The 24466-nt window shown below is 43.5% G+C and overlaps 1 protein-coding gene across 1 annotated transcript in view; it reads right to left on the reverse strand.

The window, feature by feature from the left end:
* Positions 1-24466, reverse strand: part of PSMD11 (proteasome 26S subunit, non-ATPase 11) — a 50631-nt gene that overhangs the window by 11464 nt on the left and 14701 nt on the right. Inside the window, exons 3-10 of the mRNA XM_077460117.1 lie at positions 22762-22886; positions 20019-20090; positions 12331-12388; positions 9039-9233; positions 4812-4956; positions 3846-3906; positions 1690-1752; positions 1466-1591 (exon numbers count right to left, since the gene is read on the reverse strand). Coding sequence (XP_077316243.1) covers positions 1466-1591; positions 1690-1752; positions 3846-3906; positions 4812-4956; positions 9039-9233; positions 12331-12388; positions 20019-20090; positions 22762-22886 — 845 coding nt within the window. The remainder of the gene's footprint in view (positions 1-1465; positions 1592-1689; positions 1753-3845; positions 3907-4811; positions 4957-9038; positions 9234-12330; positions 12389-20018; positions 20091-22761; positions 22887-24466) is intronic.

Consider the following 24466-nt stretch of genomic DNA (forward strand, 5'->3'; position numbering starts at 1 on the left):
CGGAGTTTCCTAGTTTTTGTTGGCACTGTGTGGACTCACAGATTGCATGATTTAATATAGATGGTTTGGTGTTGTGGATTCAGACACAAATTTCCATTGGACATTTTTTATTTTATTTAATTTGTCACTAATGCACTTTATGGTATATGTGTATCTGCCACAGTATTTGAATGTGTGCTGTATCGATTAGTTTTTGCACTTGACTATGCACTTTATTGAATGTATTAATGGTTTAGGCACCATGCACTTTAGAAGCTTAATATATATGAAGCAGCCATAATCATTATTCTAGCACATTTTGCACTTATAATATTTTTTTTAAAGACTCTAAGTTTATAGGCACGACATGATTATTCTTTGATATATTTAGTAGTGATATTGATTATATACCTGCAGCGCAACACCATTTATTGATTTACATAGTTACATAGTAAGGTTGAATAAAGACACCAGTCCATCCAGTTCAACCTGAGTGAGTGTCTACAATTGTCCCTATCCCTGTACATTGCACACTCACATCAGTCCCTACCCTCAAGGAGCCCACAATCCAAGGTCCCCATTCATATACTAGGGCCAATTTTGAACAGAAGCCAATTAACCTACCTGCATGTCTTTGGAGTGTGGGAGGAAACTGGAGTACCCGGAGGAAACCCACGCAGGCACAGGGAGAACATGCAAACTCCAGGCAGGTAGTGTCATGGTTGGGATTTGAACCAGCGACCCTATTTACTGCTAGGTGAGAGTGCTAACCACTACACCACTGTCGCCAGTTCCTAACATATTTGGGGAGGGTTTGTACCCCTGTCGGTGGTTTGCTGCAACCATAGTTTAATTTTATTTATATTTCTACACATATTTTGGCGCGAGAATACCCCATAACTCTATCTCTCCTGCTCTGCCTCTTCAACGCTCACTGGAGCGTTGAGCTGTGGAGGGGCGGTGAGCAGGCGCCTCAGCAGCTCGCTGAGACTGCCATCAGTCCAGGCACCTTGCGGATCCAGACTTCCAAAACTCGGGATGACACTGTATCTGGACTGATTCCAGTGACGTCAGCACAGAGCGGACTTCAGACCACTCTCTGCTGAAAACAGGTCACAGGAGTGCAAGTCGTTTTACACTCCTGTGACCCATAGGAGAAGCCCATGAGCTCAGGCTGGACTTTTCCTTTAAGGCAGCTCTTTCACCACTAGAGGTTCTCTGAAACGCTTTGATAAAATATGGGATCTTTGGACCTAACCTCTCCTTACTGCCTAACCTGGCTGGGTTCTATGTAGAGTATTTCTTTGCTTAAACTTCTATGTACCTTCTGACTTTGTATTTCATTATGTAATATTCATACAGGACACAGACTCTGCTAGTTGTTTATTACCTTCATTATTGTATCTGTATGTTTTCTTACATGAAAAATAAAAAATATCTTTACAAAAAATAAATAAATAAAAAAGACACTGCTACAATTTCTTACCTGTACTCTGGAGAAAGGTTCAATGACTCGGATAAGGTTCTGTTCCAACAAATTGTCATAGAGTTTGTCCAGATGAGTGCTAATGATGGGGTCATCCCGTAACTCTGCCTTGTAATCTGTCAGTGCCTGTGGGAGAAAATGAACAGATGTGACATTTCTGTGTTTATCTGTCGCCATCCTGCTTCCTAACAAATGGCATTCAAGCTTCGAATTGAATCCCTTACCTTCTCAAAATTGGCAAGTGAGCGGTTCTTGCTGGCCTGGGCTACACATTTCAGTGCTTCTGTCTGCAAGGCAAAATATATTATTTCTTCAGTTTCATAACTTGAATGTCTTACATCACAATAATGGGACACAATCAAGCAATGGGTTTTATGGTTTGGTGTGTTGAGACAATGAAAGATAACAAATTGCACTGGGGTAAACTATATAACAGGCAAAACAGAATGTATCCTTGTGATCACTCCGGGCAAAAATGTCTTAAACACAAGGGATATTAAAAAGGAGGGGGAATTGGGAAGTTGGGACTTTAAATGAAGCCATGGTTGGATAGAGCCATGTGCCTCCATCCCTATCAATTTGACAAAACAAACAGCAATGCAGCAAAAAGCTGCAAAGATGTATACAAGGAGGGTGGGACTTTATATGAAGCTCATGATCACAAAGTGAACAGTATGGTGGAAAATAAAAATTGTTTAATAATAAAAACATGTTTAACATACATAGAATTGCATAAGGGAGTTAAAGAGTCAAATCTGAACTCACAGGCTGCCAGATTGACGGAGACAAACTTTCAGAGAAAGTGCGATTTTTTTGGACACATCTTGGAATTGATTCTCGGTGCTGGGTCATGCAGGTTTATGGATTTTAAAGCAGAAGAATACTATGTAGAAAACAGCATGGAACAGGGATGTTGACACTTGCCAACTTTGTAGGAAATTCATCTGCTTTGTATTCTGATTTATATTATATTCATAAACTGCTAGCCACCTTGTCGCCCAAGCCCTTCTCTGCCAGCTGCTAGTGGGAAGGACTAAAGGCAGAAGGAAGTAACAGCACAAAGGGGAAGATGCATGGTGGGACTTGGAGGAGCTAAACCAATCTATGTGACACCAGGCTTTGGCCCCTTTTACATATAGTTGTGGTGACCTATTGGGATTTTGCAGGACTGGGAGTGATGGGAAAGTCGTGATCCCCTCGTCATCTTGGAGAACAGTATAGGGAGGACTCAGCACACCTGCATCCTTCTCCACACCGACCATGGCTGCGGCTATAGCCAGCTCTCTTATCCAACAGAAGACACAGGCCAGGGAAACCAACAGTGACCGGGTGTGTACCTCCAAGAGACGGAGCAGCGCCAGCAAGGACAACAGGTCCCTGTGCGAAAGGCGTGTCTTGGGAATGTTCCCTAAAGCCCGCTTCTGCAGTGGGAGGAAGAAGCCGGTCCGGGGAAGACCAGGTCAGTACAAGAAAGCTACTCACACTCCATACATCTGTCCTTCCATCCACCCTTCTTCCCTTCCATTCATCCATCCCACCTTCCATTCATGCCTCCATTCACAAACCTGGCCATTCTTCCATTCATTTACCCCTACTTCCTTCCATCCATCCATCCCTCCTTCCCTTTCCGATGACCATACATTATACAATTAGACTGTACAATCCCCATAAAGCTAACCCAACACAAAAAATAAAATAAAATAAAAATCAGATTGGACAGTCTCCTTTAGATTTAAATTAGGGGGTGCACGAGTTTAGTCAGGCCTGGGGCAGCACAAAACCTAAATACACCACCGGACTGCACCCTCCTTCCCCCTTCAGGACACTATAACAAACATGTTCTACTTGTCTGTTATGTGCAGCCGTTTTGCAGAGCAGCCCAGGCTCTGGTAAGTATTAGTGGGGCTAAGGGGAGTTGCTGTAGACAGGTAGTTTTTTATATTATCTTAACACATTAAGATAAAAAAAAAAAAACTTCTGCCTTTAAAACCACTTTAAACTCTTAACTTAAACAGAGCAGGCATGGAAAGAGGGTGGGCGCTGTCCAGCTTTTCTTGTTAGGCTGGCAATTGGTTGCTAGGATGCTGGGCAGCCCTAGCAACCAATCACCTGCTTGCAGCTCCTGCATTCTGTTTAGACCTGCCGCCTCTCCCATCCTCTGCCCTGCTGTCAGAATGATAGTGCGCCAGCTAGGGGAAAGTAAACAGCAGGACAGCCAGGCAAAAGAGAACATGAGTCCAGGCTCCTAAATAGTGGGACCACGGTGGTCTGGATGGGACTGTTACTCGGTCAGGATCGGGACCGTGGTTCTCCATTTACTGAAGCCTGCTATACAGGGTTTCTGCTTTGTCCACTGAAATAAAGCTCAGTCAATACTAACCTGTCGCCCAGCATAACGGAGGGCCAGTTTTCCGCTCACCAAGGCTTGTACATCTTCTGGCCTGTTAAGAAAAGCAAATTCTGCATAAACACACTTTTCAATCCCGAATCAGCTTATATACCAACATCTTGTAAAATAATTTGTCCCGATATAACTTGCAGTTTAAACTGGACTATTACCCAAAGCTAATTACTAAATCCCAGAAAATCTGTCTTTAGCTCTCATTACATCAGATCCTGGTGCTGAGTAATGTACCGAATCTAGGCTTAGGAATAACCAATGTCAAAACTGAGAATGACATAAACCTCCACAACATTTACACCTGTATGTACAGAACTTCGTTTCATTACACTGCCTGTCCTTAGCTTATGACTACTAAGTTGCCAATGGAAGAGGATTTAATTGTGGCATTTGGACATTAACAAAAGGTGGAGACATTTCCATAGATTAGAAAGGCAGAAAAAAAAAGGTTACGGAAGAAAAGTTCACTGGGGAGATACAAATGCTCAATTCACTAAGCTATAATGGCTGCTGTTTTCAGCTGCAGGAGTGGAAAATAAAATCACATGGCTGATAACAATGATTAGAGCAGTTAACGAATGAATGCTTTACAGCATAGCGAATTCAGTGTAGAGTCCATAATAGATTTGGTCAACCTAAAGACAGTTGTACTGTGTATTGCCAACTTTAGGGCCCTAAAAATGTACAATTTATCAAAATTTGACAGTGACACATATTTATGGGTTCCAAAAAAAAAAAAAAAATCACTTTTTGGACATTTTGGATTACCCGGATCTCAAAATCAAAAGCCTACCCAAGTGAAGACACCGCAGAAACCCAAGAAGAATGTTGAATTATGACATACTCAAGTTGAGAACCCTTATAAGAACTTTCCCATGAGGCAAAAACCTACACAGAGACTGGACTGAGACACATGAATAAAGCCCCAGGCAAGGTGATACATACGTGTTCAGCATTATCTTGCACAGCAGCATGTATTTCAGTGCTGTTATAGCTCTTGGACTGTCAATAGAATCATAGCCCTCAAAAGCCTCATAGAAATAGGAGTATGCCGTTTTCCAGTCCTTCTCTTCTGCTGCATGGATTATACCTGAAAATGATAGCACAATGCAGTCATATGTCTGACACACCGAACATCAATCCATAAGGTGTAGGTGTTATTTCTTAAAAATCAGACCTGTGTGATTATAAAGGAATGCTATCCAAATGATTGCGGATAGAAAAACACCAATTGTCAGACTCTGAACATTTTAGATATATTCAAATACATCATTACCTGCATATCATGTCATGCAAAAGTGATCTCGCAACTCGATCACACATGGAAAATGTGTTGTCTATATGACAAAATCCGAGGTCATATATCTGAAATATATACCATTCTAACATACACCTCTGTAAAACTGAACTATATGGCTAGATTGGAACAGGATATTCAGGAAACCCTGGAACTTGAGAAATGCCACTCAATAGCACTAGCTGCATCAAGGTCACTCATCAATACTTCTATTGTAGAAGCAAATTATAAAAGGTATTACTGAGGTGGTATTTGGTACCGGACAGATTGGCCACTTTTGTCCTGGGGGCTTCCTCTAAGCATTTTCGGGGCTGTGGTCAGGAAGGGACGGCTTACCACATATGGTGGCAATGTCCCAAGGTACAGGGGTTCTGGATCAGGGTTTACAATTATATTTTTACTCTCACTCAAATTAACCCCAAGTCCCCAAAACACACATTACTGGGTTGCAAGGTTGAGGAGGCCTCCAAAATTCAGAGACGGCTCCTCACATTTATATTTGTTTCTGCTAAAATTACAATAGCCAGGAACTGGAAGTCAGCAGTTATACCATTTGACCAACTCAAACATAAACTTTCTTGGCTCATGTTACTTTACTGGTTGATGGCAATCGTAAAGGATAAATTGAAGATGTTTGGAAAAGGTATGGGATTCATGGATCGGATATTCGACTAATGACCCCCGGACTGTCACTGGCTAGGTTTTCTCCTGGTTGACATTGATCAGAGCGTGGAGCCCTCTCTTCCCCCTTCTTTTCTCTTTTCCTCCTTTCATCTCTTGTTCTTTTTGGCCCCCCCCCCCCCCCATTTTTTTGGTCTTTTCTTTTTGGATTTTGGTATTGGGGGCCCAGACTGCGTTCTCCACATTATACTTATGCAATTATAAAGTTTGACTTCCATTTTTCTTCTTCAGATTATAGAAGCTATGTATTGTTCAGAATCAATGCTAAAACCTTTATTTTTTATTCCGTGAAAAACTTGAATAAAAATTATTGAAAGCGAAAGATAACTTATTGGGAACTGGTAATCCCACCACCTCAGAGAGACTGACAGCATCCAAGGAACCAGATATCAGTGAGAATACTGAAAGCATATACAGAGGGTCCTAAACACAGCACCAGGACATTGATAAGCTCGGGACCCATTCATTTGTTAGCTAGTTAAAAAAAAAAAAAAAAAAAAAAAAAAAACTTTTAGACATATTTAAAGCTGAACTTTGGGAATATGAAAAATACCCTTGCAGTGGGTTTCTCCTTACACTGAAAAGGTAAAGGCTAGTTTTTGCCTATGGTACACATAACAAGGACTTTCACCTTACCCCTGCCATACACCTCTCCTCCCCAACACTCCATCTAAGGCCCCTTTTACATGGATTGCTCTCTATGGAGAGGCAAATGTCAGCATCCGATTCGGTCTGCTAAAAACAGACAGATGGGGGATCGGATGACAGTCATATGGAAACTGACAGGCGGTCCATTTCCGTCTGAAAGCCCACAGAGGAAAGCAGGCTGTGTCCATGTCCACTCTGCATCAGAGCAGACACAGACCTGTCATCTGCCTGCTCAGCAGGGATCAGCGGAGAGATCACCTGCTGAGCAGGCAGATCTGCTGGAAGAGTCCGCCAGTGTGAAAGGGGCCTTATGAGCAGGCCCATGACATGCTCACTTAAAATGCAGGACTTATACTCCAGTATTGCACATGATTACGTTATAGCTGCAACTGCTGGCCAAAGCGCTGAAGAGGATAGGCTGCAGGGGTAACTGGTCACTAGGAACCATCAGGAGTGAGGGGTTACGCAAAAATGTGCTTCCTCCTACTACCCTAAGCAACAAACAATTTTTTTTTTGTATTTTCCTGGATATCAGCTTTAACCAAGCAGAGTAATAAATATGTTTGAAGCACTGCAATCAATTTCAAACAAGAATTAATGGATTGTAATGGATTAGGGTTGGTAGGCGTAGTTGTGTTCACCTGGGCAAATTTGAGAGAAAAAAAAAAAAAAACACAAACAACAACTTTCAGTACATAGCTTCAATACATGCACATTTCCCCATGTTTTGTCTCTGCAAATTCAGGAAAAAAAACTTGGATCCTGCCAATTCATGTGGATGTTACTCGACACGTATCACCTACCTATACATTGTACACCCCCATCAAGGAACAGTATTCCTTGATGGCAGTGGCCTCTCTTTCTGCAGGATAATGCACCCTGCCACACTGAAAAAATAGTTCAAGAATGGTTTGAGGAACACAACGAGGCTGAAGGGTTAACTTGGCCTCCAAATACTCCAGATCTCAATCCAATTGAGCATATCTGGGATGTCCTGGAAAAAACAATCCGATCCATGAAGGCACCACACCTCACAAATTACAGGACGTAAAGGATCTGCTACAGATGGCTTGGTGCCAGATACCACAGCATACCTTCAGAAGTCTAGTGGAGATTATTCCTCAATGGGTTGGGGCTGTTTTGACAGCAAAAGGGGGACGTACTAAACATTAGGTGGATGGTCAAAGTTATGGCTGATGGGTGTGGCTACACTTACAGCAACCAGATCAAATAAAAGCAGATTTCCACACTTATTCTTGGCAGTGTCTTTTAGGGCTCATGCACACGCGCACATGGCTTTGCACAGGATCTTGCTATTCATATGCAAATGTTTACACGTCTACAGCATACATGGACCATACTGACCAATGCCACTGCTGAGGGACGATATGTAAACAAACATGTGTAGTCAGTGGCAGTGCCACACTATGACAATGATTGCACATGATGAGATTTTCCTTTCCCCGAATGGTTCATTCATACAGCGCCGCATGTGCACAATGATCTTGGTCAATTCTGAATGAATCAAGGCTGCGGTCATTCTGCTTAAGTGCGCCGCATGAACAACCCATTTAAAAGAACATTTAACATCCATATTGTGCGATCATTGACAGCAGTCCCACTGGTGCAGCAAATAAGGTCCATTTTTGCTGTATGCATGTGAAAACTGGTACCAACGTTACATGTGTACAACTTAAAATACACTCTATAAGTAGGACCTTCAATTTTTCTAGTTTTGGTTTATGCAACTAAAAGCTAGGGACCAAAAATTGGGGAAGTATCATCGGTACTTGTACTCGGTCTTAAAAAAGTGGTATCGGGACAACCCTAATTCAGATCTGTAAAATTAACAACTATAAAGCAGATTGTAAATCAATCACGTGAGTCCTTACTGATCTGCTTTGTTATGTTAACATGAATTTTCTAGTGTACCTGTTGATTTATACAATCTGTTCTTGAATCATATAAAAATATAAAGATCCACATAATGCATTTATGCAATATACCCCAAGCATTTCAGTCTCTGTATCTCAGCCCCACCACAGTGCTGTCCTGCATGTTGGTGGGCAGAATCCTGAAGTAAAACAGTTTTTCCTCTACACCAGTGGTCATCAACCCTGTCCTCAGGGCCCACTAACAGGCCAGGTTTTATGTATTACCTTGGGGAGATGCAGACTAGAATACTGCAATCACTGAGCAACAAATGATATAACCTGTGATGTATTTCAGTTATCTTGCAAACCTGGCCTGTTAGTGGGCCCTGAGGACAGGGTTGATAACCACTGCTCTACACCCTCATTCACAGGGTTTGACAAACATCTCAATCAAATTATGATGCATTACGTTCTTGCACACAAGCAATAAATCAGTCAAAATGATAATCAAACTAAAAAAAAAAAAAAAAAAGGCAAACATGCTAAAAACACTTTTTTTTCTGCACAGGGAACTTATGCTGGAACTATTGGTTTCCAAAAGACTAAAACCATTTTTGTTACCTTCTTCAGTCTTACAGAAGAGCGATAACAGGTCTTGAGAGAGACACTAACCTGACTGCATGTCCAGGGCTGCCTGAAGCTTGGGTGGACAGTAGATGGCGTTGGCCGTGGTACGTGCAGACGTTAACGCTGCTCTGGCTTTGGGTAAGTTACTAAGGGCATGGTAGGTCTTGCTCTCCAAGAGCTGAACTTCCACCAAAAGGGCTTTGTCGTCCATCTTTTTCAGCTCTCTTAAAAGTTGTGATCCTAGTAAGAGGTAAAACGAAATACATTTATATTTGGTCCATTTTTTTAAACACATAAAAGAAAGACATTTCACCCACAAGTGTATATAGGAGTCAAACCACAATTACAAACCTAACCTAGTCCAGTATTGTTAACAGCTGTCCCTTTTTATGCAACAGCTCAATTTTTCCTCTCCATCATACCCTACATCCCATTAATATGGATTTCTGCACTTTTGACCTGACTGGATAAACAAGTAGGCACATTTTGTTCAAAAAAAAAAAAAAAAAATCTCTGTATGTTCACGAAATGCGTATTAATTCTCATTTAACCCACAAAAAGTGTGAACTCAACGGGGAGCAATGTAACAAAACAACTCCTGTGACCTTCATCCAATCCTAATTTGTAACAGGGTGGATAGACTAACAGTGCAATCAATGCTAGGAGTGTCCTGTTGTGCTTATCCACCGACATTCCTTTGAAGATCTTTAACTATTCCAGCTCTCTCCTTTCAGCCGAGTCCTTAAGTTTTCCTTTTAGGCAAAACTGTAGGCATTAGGAGAACAGCAGTTGCTGAGAGATGTGAATGTGCATCCAATATATACCCAATCCAGCCTTTCAAAAGCCTGTTTCACACAGGCTTCTGCTTGTAGAAGAATAGTGTGAACAGCAAGCTTTGACAAAGCATTTGTGGAGCTTTCAGCAAGCTTTGTTAAAACTTTTAAAGTAACATTCAACTCCAGTTTGTAAATGCTGAACACAGATTATAATGGGAGTGCCGACTGCCACTTTAAACAAGCTGCTAGCAACCTTCAGAGCTTCTTGAAGCTTCTCAAAAGCCTGCCAGAAGCTTGTTTAAAGTGACAGTAAAACACTCCCATAAGGATCTGTGTTCAAATCTTACACAAGCTGAAGCCCATGTGAAACGGGTAAAACAGCATTGTGTGACAAGAACATGGATTAGCACCTAACTCATGTTCAACTGAAGCACAACTTTTTAAGCAGAGATGAAGTGGAAAAACAATACTAGGAGGTAGGGGTTTTTGGTAGAAGAGGCTTTGTATGACTCTTTTAGCTGTACATTGATTGTCTAGCTGAGTGATAATGGAACTCCAGGATGCATGTGTGGCAACCCAATGGCCGAAGAAAAGATGTGCTGGTCCAGAAAAAGAATCCAAAAGCACAGAGAGACAAGGAGCTCCAACCTGTCATCATTGAAGGAGGGCAAGCTAAGAGATAAGACTGGCATACTGTGCAAGTATTACATATTAGGGAAAGTGTCAGTGCCCCCCGCCAATTCTTCCACAAGTGTTATGAATAAGGACGACCTGGAAGGCCCATAAATTCATCTGCACAGAATATCATTTTCATAAAATTGAACTGGATTGTGCCATGTGATCACTTTAGATGTGAATAGTGTTTAAAGGATAATGTAAAGGGAAACCCGCAATGGAGTATGGAAGGGATCCGGGATCCAGGCTCCTCCATTTTTCTTGCCTGTACCTCTGTACAGGCTGTTAGAAAGCTGGAGGAAGCGTCAATGAACTACAAGGGCTGATGAGCGCTCTCGTAGTTCATCGAGAACTACAAGCCGTCTGCAGTGGTGACATGTAGATCATTCAAAGATCGCTGTGAATGAATGATGTGGCTATGTTGGGGCAAAATGTGACAGGTGAGAGAGGTGAAGAGGGAGGTGCTGGAGCATGGTACACGTTACACCCAATACATGCTCCAAAAAGGTGACCTTATCCTTTAAAAGCGCTCGTTTAAGTTTACAGCAAGAAAGCTCTACAATACGATACCACTATTCACACATCAATTACCCTTCACTAGAGAGTTGTCAGTGTACTCCGGCTGAATGTTATGGTGTGTGACCTTTCCTGGAGTCACAACATCTACATCTATTCCTAACACAATTCTAAAAGCTAGTCTGTAAATGCTGTCAATTAAGTTTATTTTATTTTTTTTGGGCTATAAACGAATGCCTTCTTACAATCTATGCCTTCTACTATCCTATAGCTGAAATTTTCAGGCTTTCATATGGTTCCCCATTCAATTTCTAATTCATTTCTTCTATTCAAGCAGAAATAGCCTAATAAAGTACACCTATCACAAAATGAATTATGTAGGCTGCCATGGATTACCTCTCCCTTTGGGAAATCTAGCTCCTTGTCATCGCCCTTATTTCTAAGTGTCCTTACTTTTTAGGTCACTAGACCATTAGAGGAGGTAGTAGACTCTACAAAGCTTTCTTTTTTTTTTAAATGGGCTCCTTGCAGGTTTGTGCCATAAAGTGCACCGCATACCAGCACATTATGGCAGACTTGCCTTTCCACAGAGCCCTCCAGCACAACACCGTTATTGCTCCTGGTGCTTCCAACTTTGCTACCTCTTCATTTCGGGTTCATACTCTCCACTCTCACTATTGCAGCGAGCATTCTCTGCGTTCCCCGCCAAACTCCGTGTGCCCTGAATGCAGAGCATACTGCGCATGCGCCAGTGACAGCTGGAGCCGATGACTATATCTACTAAACAGTGTAATTTTGTGTTAAGAGAGCTAAAGCATACGCTTACTTGTAGGTCAAAGTTTAACATAAGAATTTACTAACCGCTTTAATAGTATGCTTTTTCCAGGTCTGGTATTTAAAAAGTGTTGAAACCAGACAACTAGCATTTTCACGGAAGGCAGCGCCCATACGTCTTTAATGGCATGTATATTTTAACAATTAGACTTTGCATGCACTAGTAATAAATCAAAATGCTTTCAGGAAGTGAGTTTTAAGGTTCTGAAAGATCTCAGGTAGCTGGAGTAAGTTGCCTGAGGCAAAACAGGTCAGTTCAGTTTCAAAAATAGAATGATAAACAGACTTTTAGCTTGGTACAGCAAATATAGGTAACAATACATTTACATTAAAATGCTATAGTTATTCCTCATGGAAAAACCCCTTTTATTAAAGCACAGGGTGCTCATTTTTCTAATGCTCATAATTTGTCTTGAAATCCTTTACTGCTCATAAAAACACAATACTGGCTCAGTTTTAGAGTCACAATGGACGAACACTAGAGGGAGTCTCTAGATATATTGCAGTGACAGGCTGCCATCTAGTGGATTACATACCTAACTGCAATGCCTCTTGATAGCGTTTAGTGTCGAAATACAGAGAAACAAGTCGTGCCTAAAAGAAAGCAGATTCAAATTAGAGATCTTATACCTACATGGCAAGTAACATTTAAACCCTTAATATATTTTTTGTACGTTTGGGATTTTTACTAAGCAAATGCTTCTTTTGTGAATCTGTTGCAAAATTTCTTACCTGGAGATCCTGCCAGTAACAGCACTTATGCCAGGCATATGTAATTAGCAGACCTCCGGCTGTTGCAAAACTACAAGTCCCATCATGCCTCTGGGTGTCATGCTTGTGGCTGTCAGTCTTGCTATGCCTTATGGGACTTGTAGTTCTGCAACAGCTGGAGGGCCACTAATTGCATATCCCTGTCTTATGGCTGTAACCGATTCAGCCCCGGAAGATTTTACCACCTTCCTGACCAGAGCACTTTTTACGATTCAGCACTGCGTCGCTTTAACCAACAATTGTGTGGTCATGCGACGTGGCTCCCAAACCAAATTGATGTCCTTTCGTTTTGGGAGCGACAATTTTGTAAAAAAAAAAAAAAAAAACACATTTTTTTTTACATTTTGCTATAATAAATATCCCCCCCCACCCCCAAAAAAAAATATATATATATAATTTTATATAAAAAAAAATTTCCCCTCAGTTTAGGCCGATGCGTATTCTTCTACATTTTTTTTTTAAACCAAAAATAAAAATCGCAATAAGCACTTGATTGGTTTGCGCAAACGTTATAGCATTTGCAAAATAGGGCATAGTTTTATAGCATTTTTATATTTTTAATAATTTTTTATTTTTTACTAGTAATGGCGGCGATCAGTGATTTTTCTCATAACCGTGACATTATGGCGGACACATCGGCACATTTTTGGGACCATTGTCATTTATACAGCAATCAGTGCTATACAAATGCACTGACTCCTGTGTAAATGACACTGGCAGTGAAGGGGTTAACCACTAGGGGTCAGTGAAAGGGTTAAGTATGTCCTGGGGAGTGATTCTAACTGGGAGGGTGGTGGCTAAGTGTGACACGTCACTGATCTCTGCTCCCGATCACATGCAGAATGGGGAGATGCTTGTTTACATCTCCCTGTTCTTCCTCTCCGTGAGGCGATCGCGGGTATCCCGGCAGCGATCAAGTCCGTGAGACCCGCAAAGGTTCCAGCCAGCGTGTGCCACCGCCGACATGCATGTAATGGCACGGCGGCAAATTTTAAGGGCCGTACAGGTACGCCCATTTGCCCAGTCGTGCCATTCTGCCGACGTACATCAGCGCTTCACCGGTCGGGAACCGGTTAAGCCAATACTAAGCCTACAACTGGAATCAGCGTTGTCAGCCTACCTTAAGCAATCCTTCGAAAGGCCATTGGGCTGTTTATGAGGTCTAAAGGATGGGCCAAAAAGCTAAAAGGAGTGCACATGGCAGGCTGACAATGCTGCTGCTACTTGTGCGATTGTGGCTTTGCATTTTCAACCTGAAAAAAAGCAGTTTTTCTTATTGGCAGGATTCTCCAGGTAAGAACATCTGCAAGATATTCACAAATGATGCCAAACACACGAAGTTACATTAAAGCGGAGGTCCACCCTAAAATGGACCTCCGCTCATCGGAATCCCTCCCCCCTTTGGCGCCACAATCGGCACCTTTCAGGGGGGTGCAGTTACCTGGATAATCCAGGTAACTGCACCCACTTCCGGGCTAGCTCTCTGCGGAAAGGGGCGTACGTTACGCCCCTTTCCGCAAGCGCCCGCCCCCTTCAGCAAGTGCCCCGCTGCCTGCTGGGAAACACACAGCTCCCAGAGGCAGCGGGGACCGTCCGGATTGCGCCGCGCGGCTCGCGCATGCGCAGTAGGGAACCGGGAAATTAAGCCGAAAGGCTCCATTTCCTGATTCCCATACCCAAGATGGCGGCGGCAGGACCCGAAAGACGAGCGAGCGATCGGCTTCGGGTGCCGACATCGCGGGCGCGCTGGACAGGTAAGTGTCACTATTTAAAAGTCAGCAGCTGCAGTATTTGTAGCTGCTGGCTTTTAAAAAAAAAAAAAACGCGAAGTCCCGGTGGACTCCCGCTTTAAGTGCTTACATACACTTTGATTTCAAAATTCACTCTAATGGCAAAGTCAAATATAAAATAAAAAACTGTCTGTGCGCCATCAATCGGCAATACAATTTACCAGTGCCAGTGAAGTCCACACCAGAATGTCAACCAAAAGAAGGTAAAACGGGTCCCATAACTTGTGGATTTACTGACTTCAATGGCTCCTCATTGATATTAAAATTAAAACAAAAAAGTGTGGCGCTTAGGTGGTAACAAAGCACACGAACCAGTAAGGCACTAATTCAAGCAAAGAAAATGACATACACTTCAAAAAAAAGAAAATGTGTAAATTCCGTTATATATCAAGAGATGTTACTCCCAAGTGGAAGAGTGCATGAACCTCATGCACACAAAAGGTTAAAGTAAATAAAATTTATTTAACATATATAGTCCATCAAGTGAACGTCTAACAGTCCTTGAAATGTGTAATATCAATCACAATTCCAAACTTGAGGTGACGTAAAAAAGGTGAAATTCAACTTCTGATGTGTAGAATAATACTACCACCACGATAAGGAAGGGGAGAGGAGGCTTACCAAATGACGTGGACTCAGAGGAAGGCTTACACCTCTCGAGTCATATGGGCCTGTAGGTTAGCAAACCAGATAATCATACATCTAGTGTGTAATCTCCCGCAAGTCTTCAGGTCATGAAATCATCCGTAGCGATCCTCCTATAGTGCTCATCCCACGAAAATAGGGGGCTCAGGTATCAAAGACCATGGAAGTAGAAAGCCATCATAGCGCGATACCGTTTTAACATCCAATTTATTAAAAAATAATAATAAAATTACACTCACATTTGGTTCAATCGTAATAACATAGTCAGAAAATAGCGATGCCTGTAAGGGGGTCCACCCGACGCGTTTCACCTGAAGACCCGAAGACTTGCGGGAGATTACACACTAGATGTACGATTATCTGGTTTACTAACCTACAGGCCCATATTACTCGAGAGGCGTAAGCCTTCCTCTGAGTCCACGTCATTTGGTAAGCCTCCTCTCCCCTTCTTTAACACGGTGGTGGTAGTATTATTCTACACATCAGAAGTTGAATTTCACCTTTTTTACGTTACCTCAAGTTTGGAATTGTGATTGATATTACACATTTCAAGGACTGTTAGACGTCCACTTGATATACTATATATGTTAAATTAATATATATTTTTTTTTTTTTAACAGAAATCAAGTTTATTGAGCATAGAAATAAGAATAACAGCACACATATGCATAAACCCTAGCGCAACAAGCGCCAATATATACATACAATAATGCAATTATGTCTTATGTCTGACATACAAAAGCGAAACATCCTGACTGCCGCACCTGCGGGCAACCCATACAAGTGTGTTCAGGGACAAATACCCCAAGAGGCCAGGGCAGCAATAATAGCTGAGGGGGAGGTTGAGCTCTGCTATGGTGTAGTAGTTGCATATCAGCTGGGGCAGCTATCTGTGCTCCGCATCCAACTATCCCATACTTTTCCAAATTTCTCCGGGCACCCTCGGTTAGCGTATATTACTTTTTTGAACGGTAAAACACTGTTCACAGCCCTCTTCCACTGCTGGATCGTAGGGGAAGCAGGCCTAAGCCACATGGAGGCTATCTGCAGCCGAGCAGTGAAGAGGACCTCATGTAAAAATGTCCTAAAGTATTTGTCCTCCTCAGGAAGAGGAAGGAGGCCAAGGATACACTGCCGAGGGCATAATGTGAGGGGAGAGCCCATATGATCATGCAGGAACTTGACTATTTGCCCCCAGAAGCCCTGAACAGATGGACAGGCCCAAATGAGGTGGCATCACCACAACGGGGGCAGGTGGGATCAGAATCAGGCCTGAACCTAGAAAGACGGCCGGGGGTAAGATATGCGCGATGGAGCACGTAGAGATGCGTAAGCCTATCAGATAGTTTAGGAGAGACCACCCTAGATACGTTCAGGATATCACTCCACTGGTCATCCTCCATACCCCCAACATCCTCCTCCCATCGTGCCTTCAGCCTGTAAGCTCTAGCCGTGGCCTGGGGGGTAATGAGAAGCTGGTAAAAACAAGAGATCAGTTTCCGCGGGTCGTCTCCAAACACCAGATCCGCCAAGGCTGTGGATTCCAGTGGTGGAGAGGACCCGAACTGGGACTGAGCCGCGTGACGGACCTGTAAGTAGCGGAACAGCATATGGTTCGGAAGGTCGTACTCCTCCTTGAGCCGCTGAAAAGTTTTGATACCCCCCGCCCCGTACAGCTGGGACAAATATACTATGCCTCTACATATCCACAGCTTGTAGTCCGGCACTTTCAGCAGCTCGGGTAAAGAGGGGTTCTCCCAAAGAGGCGTGTGGGCATGTAGACTGGGAGCTGATGTCAATTTCTGGGCCCCACTCCAAATTCTACTATGGTGCAGCAGCATGAGCTGCCCCGTATCCAACCGGGAAAGCCCACGATGACTACAAAATAGGACCTGAAAGGGGTGCGCAACCACATCCGTGGCTGCTGTACATACCAAAGTAGAGTATCAAAGCCTGTCAGAAGTATTAATATAGAAGAGATGGGAGAGCTGGGAAGCCACATAATATGCTGCCAGGTCCGGTAGAGCCACCCCACCCAAGTGGACAGGACATTTGAGAGTCTGCCAAGCCAACTTATGCCTGGAAGACCCCCAAATAAAGGAGTTTAAAATAGACTCCATGTCGCGAAAAACATGAGCTGGGATAGACACCGGAGAATGCCAGAAGATGTAAAGCAACTTGGGAAGAAGAATCATCTTCACAAGCCCCAACCGACCCATAACCCCAAGGGGCAATCTAGACCAAACCTGAGTCTTACATTTTAACATAGGGAAGAGTGGCTGTACATTCAAGCGGATATAATCCGCAATGGAGCGGGAGCACTGTATTCCCAAGTATTTGATCCGGCTCGTCCGCACCAGGGGAAGTGCCGCTTGCGACGACGTGGGGGCAGTTACATCAATGGGAAGTATTTGGGATTTAGACCAATTAATTCGTAGGCCCGAGAAATTGCCGAATCTCTGGATCAATTCCAAAGCTGCTGTCAAAGATGGCCCGGCATCCTCCAGGTACAGCAGCATGTCGTCGGCGTACAGGCTGAGAACCTCCGACACACGCCCCCTGCAGAGGCCCCGAATGTCAGGGTGAGCTCTGATAGCGATAGCCAGAGGCTCCACAGCCAGCGCATACAACATAGGCGAGATAGGGCAACCCTGACGCGTGCCGCGCGATAGTGGGAAGGCGTCGGATATCTGGCCATTTACCAAGATGCGAGCCGTGGGACTTTGATAAAGAAGCTGGATCCAGCGCACAAATTTAGGGCCAAATCCGAACCTACGGAGGCACTCCCACAGATACTCCCATTCTACTGAGTCAAACGCCTTGGCGGCGTCTAGGCTAACCACCACCCTGGCACCAGAGTTGTCATGGGGAGCCTGTAAATTCATGAAGAGCCTCCGCAGGTTAAACGCTGTATTTTTCCCGGGCATAAAGCCAGTTTGGTCAGTGTGAATGAGGTGGAGAATTACTTTAAGTCTAAGGGCTAAAATTTTGGCTAATATTTTAACATCCAATTGTAATAGGGAGATCGGTCTGTACGACTCGGGGCAAAGGGGGTCCTTATCAGGTTTCGGGATGAGAATAATCAAGGCCTCACGCATGGAGCGGGGGAGGGAACCGGTTGCAAACACGTGGGAATAGAGCATCTGGAGCTTGGGGATCAACACCTCCTGGAACTGGGAGTAAAATTCCCGAGGGAGGCCATCGGAGCCTTGGCCGGCGCCAAGCACGCCATGGCCTCCGCTATACATTCCTCGGTGATGGGGGCATCAAGGAGCTCAGCATGTTAAATTAATTTTATTTACTTTAACCTTTTGTGTGCATGAGGTTCATGCACTCTTCCACTTGGGAGTAAGATCTCTTAATATATAACAGAATTTACACATATTTTCTTTTTTTTGAAGTGTATGTCATTTTCTTTGCTTGAATTAGTGCCCTACTGGTTCATGTGGTTTGTTGCCACCTAAGCGCCACACTTTTTTGTTTTAGATTTTGCATCTTACTGTGTAGTCTTCAGTAGTGTTGGCAGCTGGGTAGAGCACATCTTTTCACAGCGCAGTATTTTTTTTACACTTTTATCCTCATTGATATTAAGCGCTTGCCGATTGTGTAATATATATATATATATATATATATATATATATATATATATATATATATATATATATATAGTGGCAAGGCAGCTCTGCTGCGCAGGATCACATACTTGGTATATGATCCTACACTTCTTGGTCTAGGGCAGGCACGCACGTCACCTGCAGACCACTCCGATTGCACACAGCGGGAGCTGATCCGAGGGTACAGCGGACTATATGTCCGCCAGCACTCTAGTCTGCCAATGTAAACAAAGCAGATTGCCATTCTGTCAGTACAGAAGGCATCGATCCTGCATCTCTGCAAAGCAAGGGCACCGATCCATGCCTTCCCCTAGTACAAGTGCCTCCTCCACAGTAGTAAAGCACTGGTCACGCAGAGTTAACCCTTTGATCGCCCCTAAAGTTAACCCGTTCCCAGCGAGTGTCATTAGTACAGCAACAGTGCATGTTTGTTTTTGTTTTTTTTAGCATTGATCACTGTATTAGTGTAACTGGCCCCCAAAAAGTGTCAAAAATGTCAGTGTCTTGACTATCTTCCGCCATCACTAGTAAAATATTAAATACATTAATAAAAGTATCCAATAGTTTGTACATGATACCTTTTGTGCAAACCAATATAAACTTATTGGGGTTTTTGTTTTGTTTTTTAACAAAAAAAATATGTAGCAGAATACATATTGGGCCTAAACTGATGAAATTCGATTTTTTGTCAGATATGTATTATAGAAGTAAAAAAATATTGTTTATAGCACAAAAAATAAAAACCGCAGAGGTGATCAAATACCACCAAAAGAAAGCTCTATTTGTGCGAAAAGAGGACATCAATTTGGGTACAGCTTCGCACGATGCAATTGTCAGTTAAAATAACACTGTGCCGTATCGCAAAAAATGGCCTGGTCATGAAGGGGGGGGGGGGGGTAAAGTGGTTAAAGTGATTGTAAAGGAAAAACAACCCATTGCGTTTCAAATTTAAAACGAAAGGCAAACATTTGGTTTATAGGTATAAATAAAAAAAATAAAAAAACACAACACACACACATTATAAATACCCTTTTTATAAGTGATCACATTCTCTCTGTTCTCAGCTGCATACGAGCTGGGGGAAGAGGGAGAAGCAACAAGTCTGATCATTGGAGGAGAGCAGGCTGAGTTTCAAACACAGTTAGGGAACTGACCACAGCGTGCTCTCCTGCCTAGTGTGCTCAGTTTTTAATAGGGACGCAGAGGGTCTGGCAGGAACACCAGGGGATTTCACACAAAGAGCAAGAACATTTTTCATACCAGAATATGGCACAGCAGGCACATATCAGAAATTTGAAATGCTGGGGTAACAAACACTTTAATATCCTGCTTTGCCACTAGACTAGACTATAACATATTTTGGGTATTTATTGATCTTATAAATCATTTAATTGTCCCACTTGCCTCCAGTGCTTGGCGTAGAAAGGTCCTCTTCTCAGCCTTGGCCCATTCAATGCATTCCAGGCACAGCTCCACCTGGAAGAGAACGCTATTACTTTTATATACGTGCTTCTCACAGCTCAGACTGAACTCCGGGATACGCAAATACTGTCATAAATTTCCTGTCCGCAGAAACAGAACGGTCAGTGAAATCCTGCCGAACATCCCTATCTCCCTGCAGGATGATTCAAGTGCCACCTCAGATAATCAGGATTCTCATAAAGAGCACGAAACATGGAGCCCTCGCATGTGCAGTTTACAGTAGAGTTTGTGCTCTTATGAGAATCTAATGCAGCCGCTAATCTGACAGGAGGCAGAGCTCTGGCGGTAATGCAAGCGATGGGGAGCGGCTGTAAATACAGATAAAGCTTTGCTTGCTTGCCCGCTGCTCACCTCCCACTATGTGGCCCGGTTCCTAACAGGCCATGGACCAATACCGGTTCTGGTCCTGGGGGTTGGGGACCTCTGTTTTGGAGTACGGAAATGTAGCAATAATGGGTACATAGGTGTCTAGCAAGACAGAGTGGTAGTTCCAAGCTTCCAGAGGTCAAAGGAAAATATAAAGGGGACTTCAGGATTTTAAAAGGGTTCTTGATAGAAGGAATGTTACTGCTTATGGTGTGGAAAGGAAGCTAATGTTGCCCATTCCCTGCTGTTTCCCCGTCTCCAGGTCCTCCAGAAGGAATCAAACTGACCCTCCCTCACTATATATGAACACATAAATAGATGTCATCTGTTTACATCTGTTAGACAAGAAATAGTACCACCTGAAATAAAAGGATTCCATTATTGTGACAGGCCCTTTTGCACGAGCGTTCAGCCATTTTTTTTTTAAGACGAACCCAGACAGATACTCAATGTGGGCATACAGGCACTTAGATGTAAAAGGGACTTCCGTTTATATCAACAGAATGAAAACAGAAAAGATTTTCCATTTTTACGGACACAAATGTGAACTGATGTCACTCAATGTCTGACATTTTTTTTTACTTTTGTTTAACTATGGCATGAAAAATGGATGTACAGGGATATGAACTGAAGACAGATATACAAATTGATGCAAATGGATTCTGTTTTCATGAGTTTTTCTTTTTTTTAATCTGTTTTCATGATGGAACTGATTAATTTTTTTTTTTTTTTTAAGGTCAGCAGTTACAAATACTGCAGCTGCTGACTTAAAATAAGGACACTTACCTGTCCAGAGCGCCCATGATGTCGGCACCCAAAGCCGATCTGTCGCTCGGCTCTTGGGTGCTGCCCCCGCCATCTTCACTATGGGAATCAGGAAGTGAAGCCTTGTGGCTGCACTTCCCGGTTCCCTACTGCGCGAGTCGTGCTGCTGGTCCCTACTGTCTCTGGGACCCATGTGTTTCCTAGCAGACGGCGGGAAGGGACAGAAAGTGGCGTAAATACCCACAGATTCTGCGGCTATCTATGCCCGTAAGTGGGTGCAATTACCTGTATTATACGGGTATCTGCACTCCCCTCCCCCCTGAAAGGTGCCAAATGTGACACCAGAGGGGGGGAGGGTTCCGATGAGTGGAAGTTCCACTTTAGGGTGGAGCTCCGCTTTAAGAACTCTTGGGATTTCATGCACACGGGCACATACAGCATAAACGGGCATATTTTACTGCCGGGTAGCCTCTAGTTCCACATACAGCTTGCCCATAGACATTAAAGCTGAGCTCCAGTCTGGACAAAAAATAAAGTCAGCAGATACAAATACTTTAATTAACAGTTTAAAGAAGAATTTTCAGGTTTCACAGGAAACAACAGAATGAGAAAGAAAAAAAAAGTCCAAAGTGACTTACCATATGTTCCAGAGATCCCTGCACCATAACATTGCCCAGAGGACAAAAAGTAGGGAGTAAAGTTTGCTGCTGACTTCTAACACTTACCTGTCCAGGGATCCAGCGATGTTGACACCCCGAGCCGATTCGTCAATCAGCTTCAGGTGCAGGCACCGGCATCTTCACTTAAGGTACACCTATGCTCCATTTTAAAGCTTTTAAAATAAAAGCACAGCCTAAAACAATAAAAGCTGTTACGTTGATTACCCAAAAAGTTTCCTATGCGTTCCTCACTGATTTAGTGTCACTTTGTTACTGGGACTTGACTTTGCAGTTAAGCACTACCCACTTCCACATTCTAATGTCCAGTAAGACTGTCTCAGTGGCCAGTATAGATGCTCAATGGAAGAGAGGATTGTTATTGGTGGAGTTTAACCATCAAACAGGTCAGAGAAAGTCAGGTACCTAGTAAAGTGAAACAAAGTGCCCAAACCACCCTCTCTCAATGGCAAAAAAAGAATATCTGAAAATAAATACATCTTTTACCCAAGGCATAATGCATCTAAATGCAAAGAAGACTGATACTTCTCTAAGCTCACTTCACATTTTATTATATCCCAGAACTTGTTATTCTACAACATGGGTCTTCAAACTACGGCCCTCCAGTTGTTCAGGAATGATGTCCATCATGCCCAGTCATGTCTGTGAATGTCAGAGTTTTACAAGGCCTCATGGGATGTGTAGTTTCGCAACAGCTGGAGGGCCGTAGTTTGAGGATCCCTGTTCTACAAGAACAGAACCACAAACTCATGTTAACCAATGAGCAGCTTTTTACATGTCTGCATTGTAGACATATATTGCAGATTCCCATCCCAGTGCATTACTTTAAGACAGCGATATGGAGATCTCTCTCTCACCTCTTGTCCAGTCGCAGCCTCCATATCCAAGAAGAGGTCCAGCAGGGACCGCACCAGTCTGGCTGCTTTGGCCTTACTGATGGAGTTGAGGAAAGGACGCACATACTTCAGGAGACCACCGAGTTCTGTAAAGACAGGAAAGTGAAGTCAGCTGACTGCTGTTGACTACATGACAGAAAAACTGCATAATGGTAAGGACATAACAAAACAAGAAGGCAAACAACCCAAAAATTTGTTAAAGCCAATTCCTTCCTGTTCTAGATCAGTGGTTCTCAACCTGGGGGTTGAATAATGATTTGCTGCGGGTCACCAAATCCTGGGCTGTCCCTGGAGCCCGTGGCCGCCCGGCTGGGCTGTCCCTGGAGCCTGTGGCCGCCCGGCTGGGCTGTCCCTGGAGCCCGTGGCCGCCCGGCTGGGCTGTCCCTGGAGCCTGTGGCCGCCCGGCTGGGCTGTCCCTGTGGCCGCCCGGCTCCTTTGCAGCCACCCTTTCAGTTCACGGCATGGCTGGGGGGTAGAGACTAAAGGTCAGCTGACTGGTGAGGAAAGTGGTGTGGGAGGGGCTGGAGGAGACCACATCTCCTGATTTCGGCATAGGTGTCAAAGCTACAAGACACCACAAAGTCGGAGACACAGTGATTAACGCTACCTGTGATTATAGTTGCCATTAAAAGTCCCCACTGCAGGACTCAGATCAGCAGATGACCTTGATCGAGAGATCCTAAGTTGGCTGATCAGAACTCCCCCCAGCACTGCCACTGATCCCCCAAAATGTATCATAAGGGGTTTCAATACCGTACGAGTGGAAGGGATTCAGAGAGTTAAATGTCTGTGGGTTAGGGGTGCAAATTACTTGTCTTGCCTTGGGTGCTGACAACTCACGCAACTTGAGAAATTTTATCAGGGGGTCACGGCACTAGAAGGGTCGAGAACCACTGCTCTAGATAGAGAGCGGAAAAGTAAAAAATTCTGCCAAGTTGTATTATTGTCCGTGTCACAGGGTCTGAAAGCGATGTGAAATCAAAAACCAAATTAGATTTTTAGTGGAGATAGATTTGATTTCTGGCGGAGTCTTCTGGTTCCTGGAAGGAGAGATCTGCAACCATATCTGATCTGGTTGTGAAAAAAACAAAAAAAACAAAACACACACACACACTACCTGGAATTCATACAGACTGGTGCAGATTTTGCGAAAGCGTCTCTAATAAATTCTAAAAGTGGTGAAGAATACACAATTGCGTACGGGGGAAGCTGTTCCCATTGGGAGAAGACTGATTAAATCACTAGTGGCTATAGCAGCTGCTTACGATAATGGGAAGCAAATCTGGCAGGCTGGTTGTGCCCAAGCAGATCGATCAACTTGGTACATTCAGCCTACCCATTAATGGTTCGAATCTCGGCCGGTTCCTGCTAAACCAGCCGAGATTCAAACAGTGTATAGGCGGCTTTATTATGTATGTGCCCAGTACCTGGCTGATCCCTGTGGAAGCTGGAAAGTGTAGCTACTACAGTGATCGCTGATGGCTTCCAGGTTCCATGTTAGGTGGCTGTCCTGCTCTATAGTAATTGATTTCCAGCTTCAGTGGGATTGGCCAGGTACAGAACATGTAACTATGCAAAAATATCCATACCTATACCTCATCTCTAATCGCTTCAATACCGGGCACTTTCCCCCCTTCCTACCCAGGAGAAATTTTAGCTTTCGGCG

Source organism: Lithobates pipiens, unplaced genomic scaffold, assembly GCF_037356315.1.
Source record: "Lithobates pipiens isolate NorthernLeopardFrog02 unplaced genomic scaffold, aLitPip1_a1.2 Scaffold_28, whole genome shotgun sequence".
Classification (NCBI taxonomy): Eukaryota; Metazoa; Chordata; class Amphibia; order Anura; family Ranidae; genus Lithobates; species Lithobates pipiens.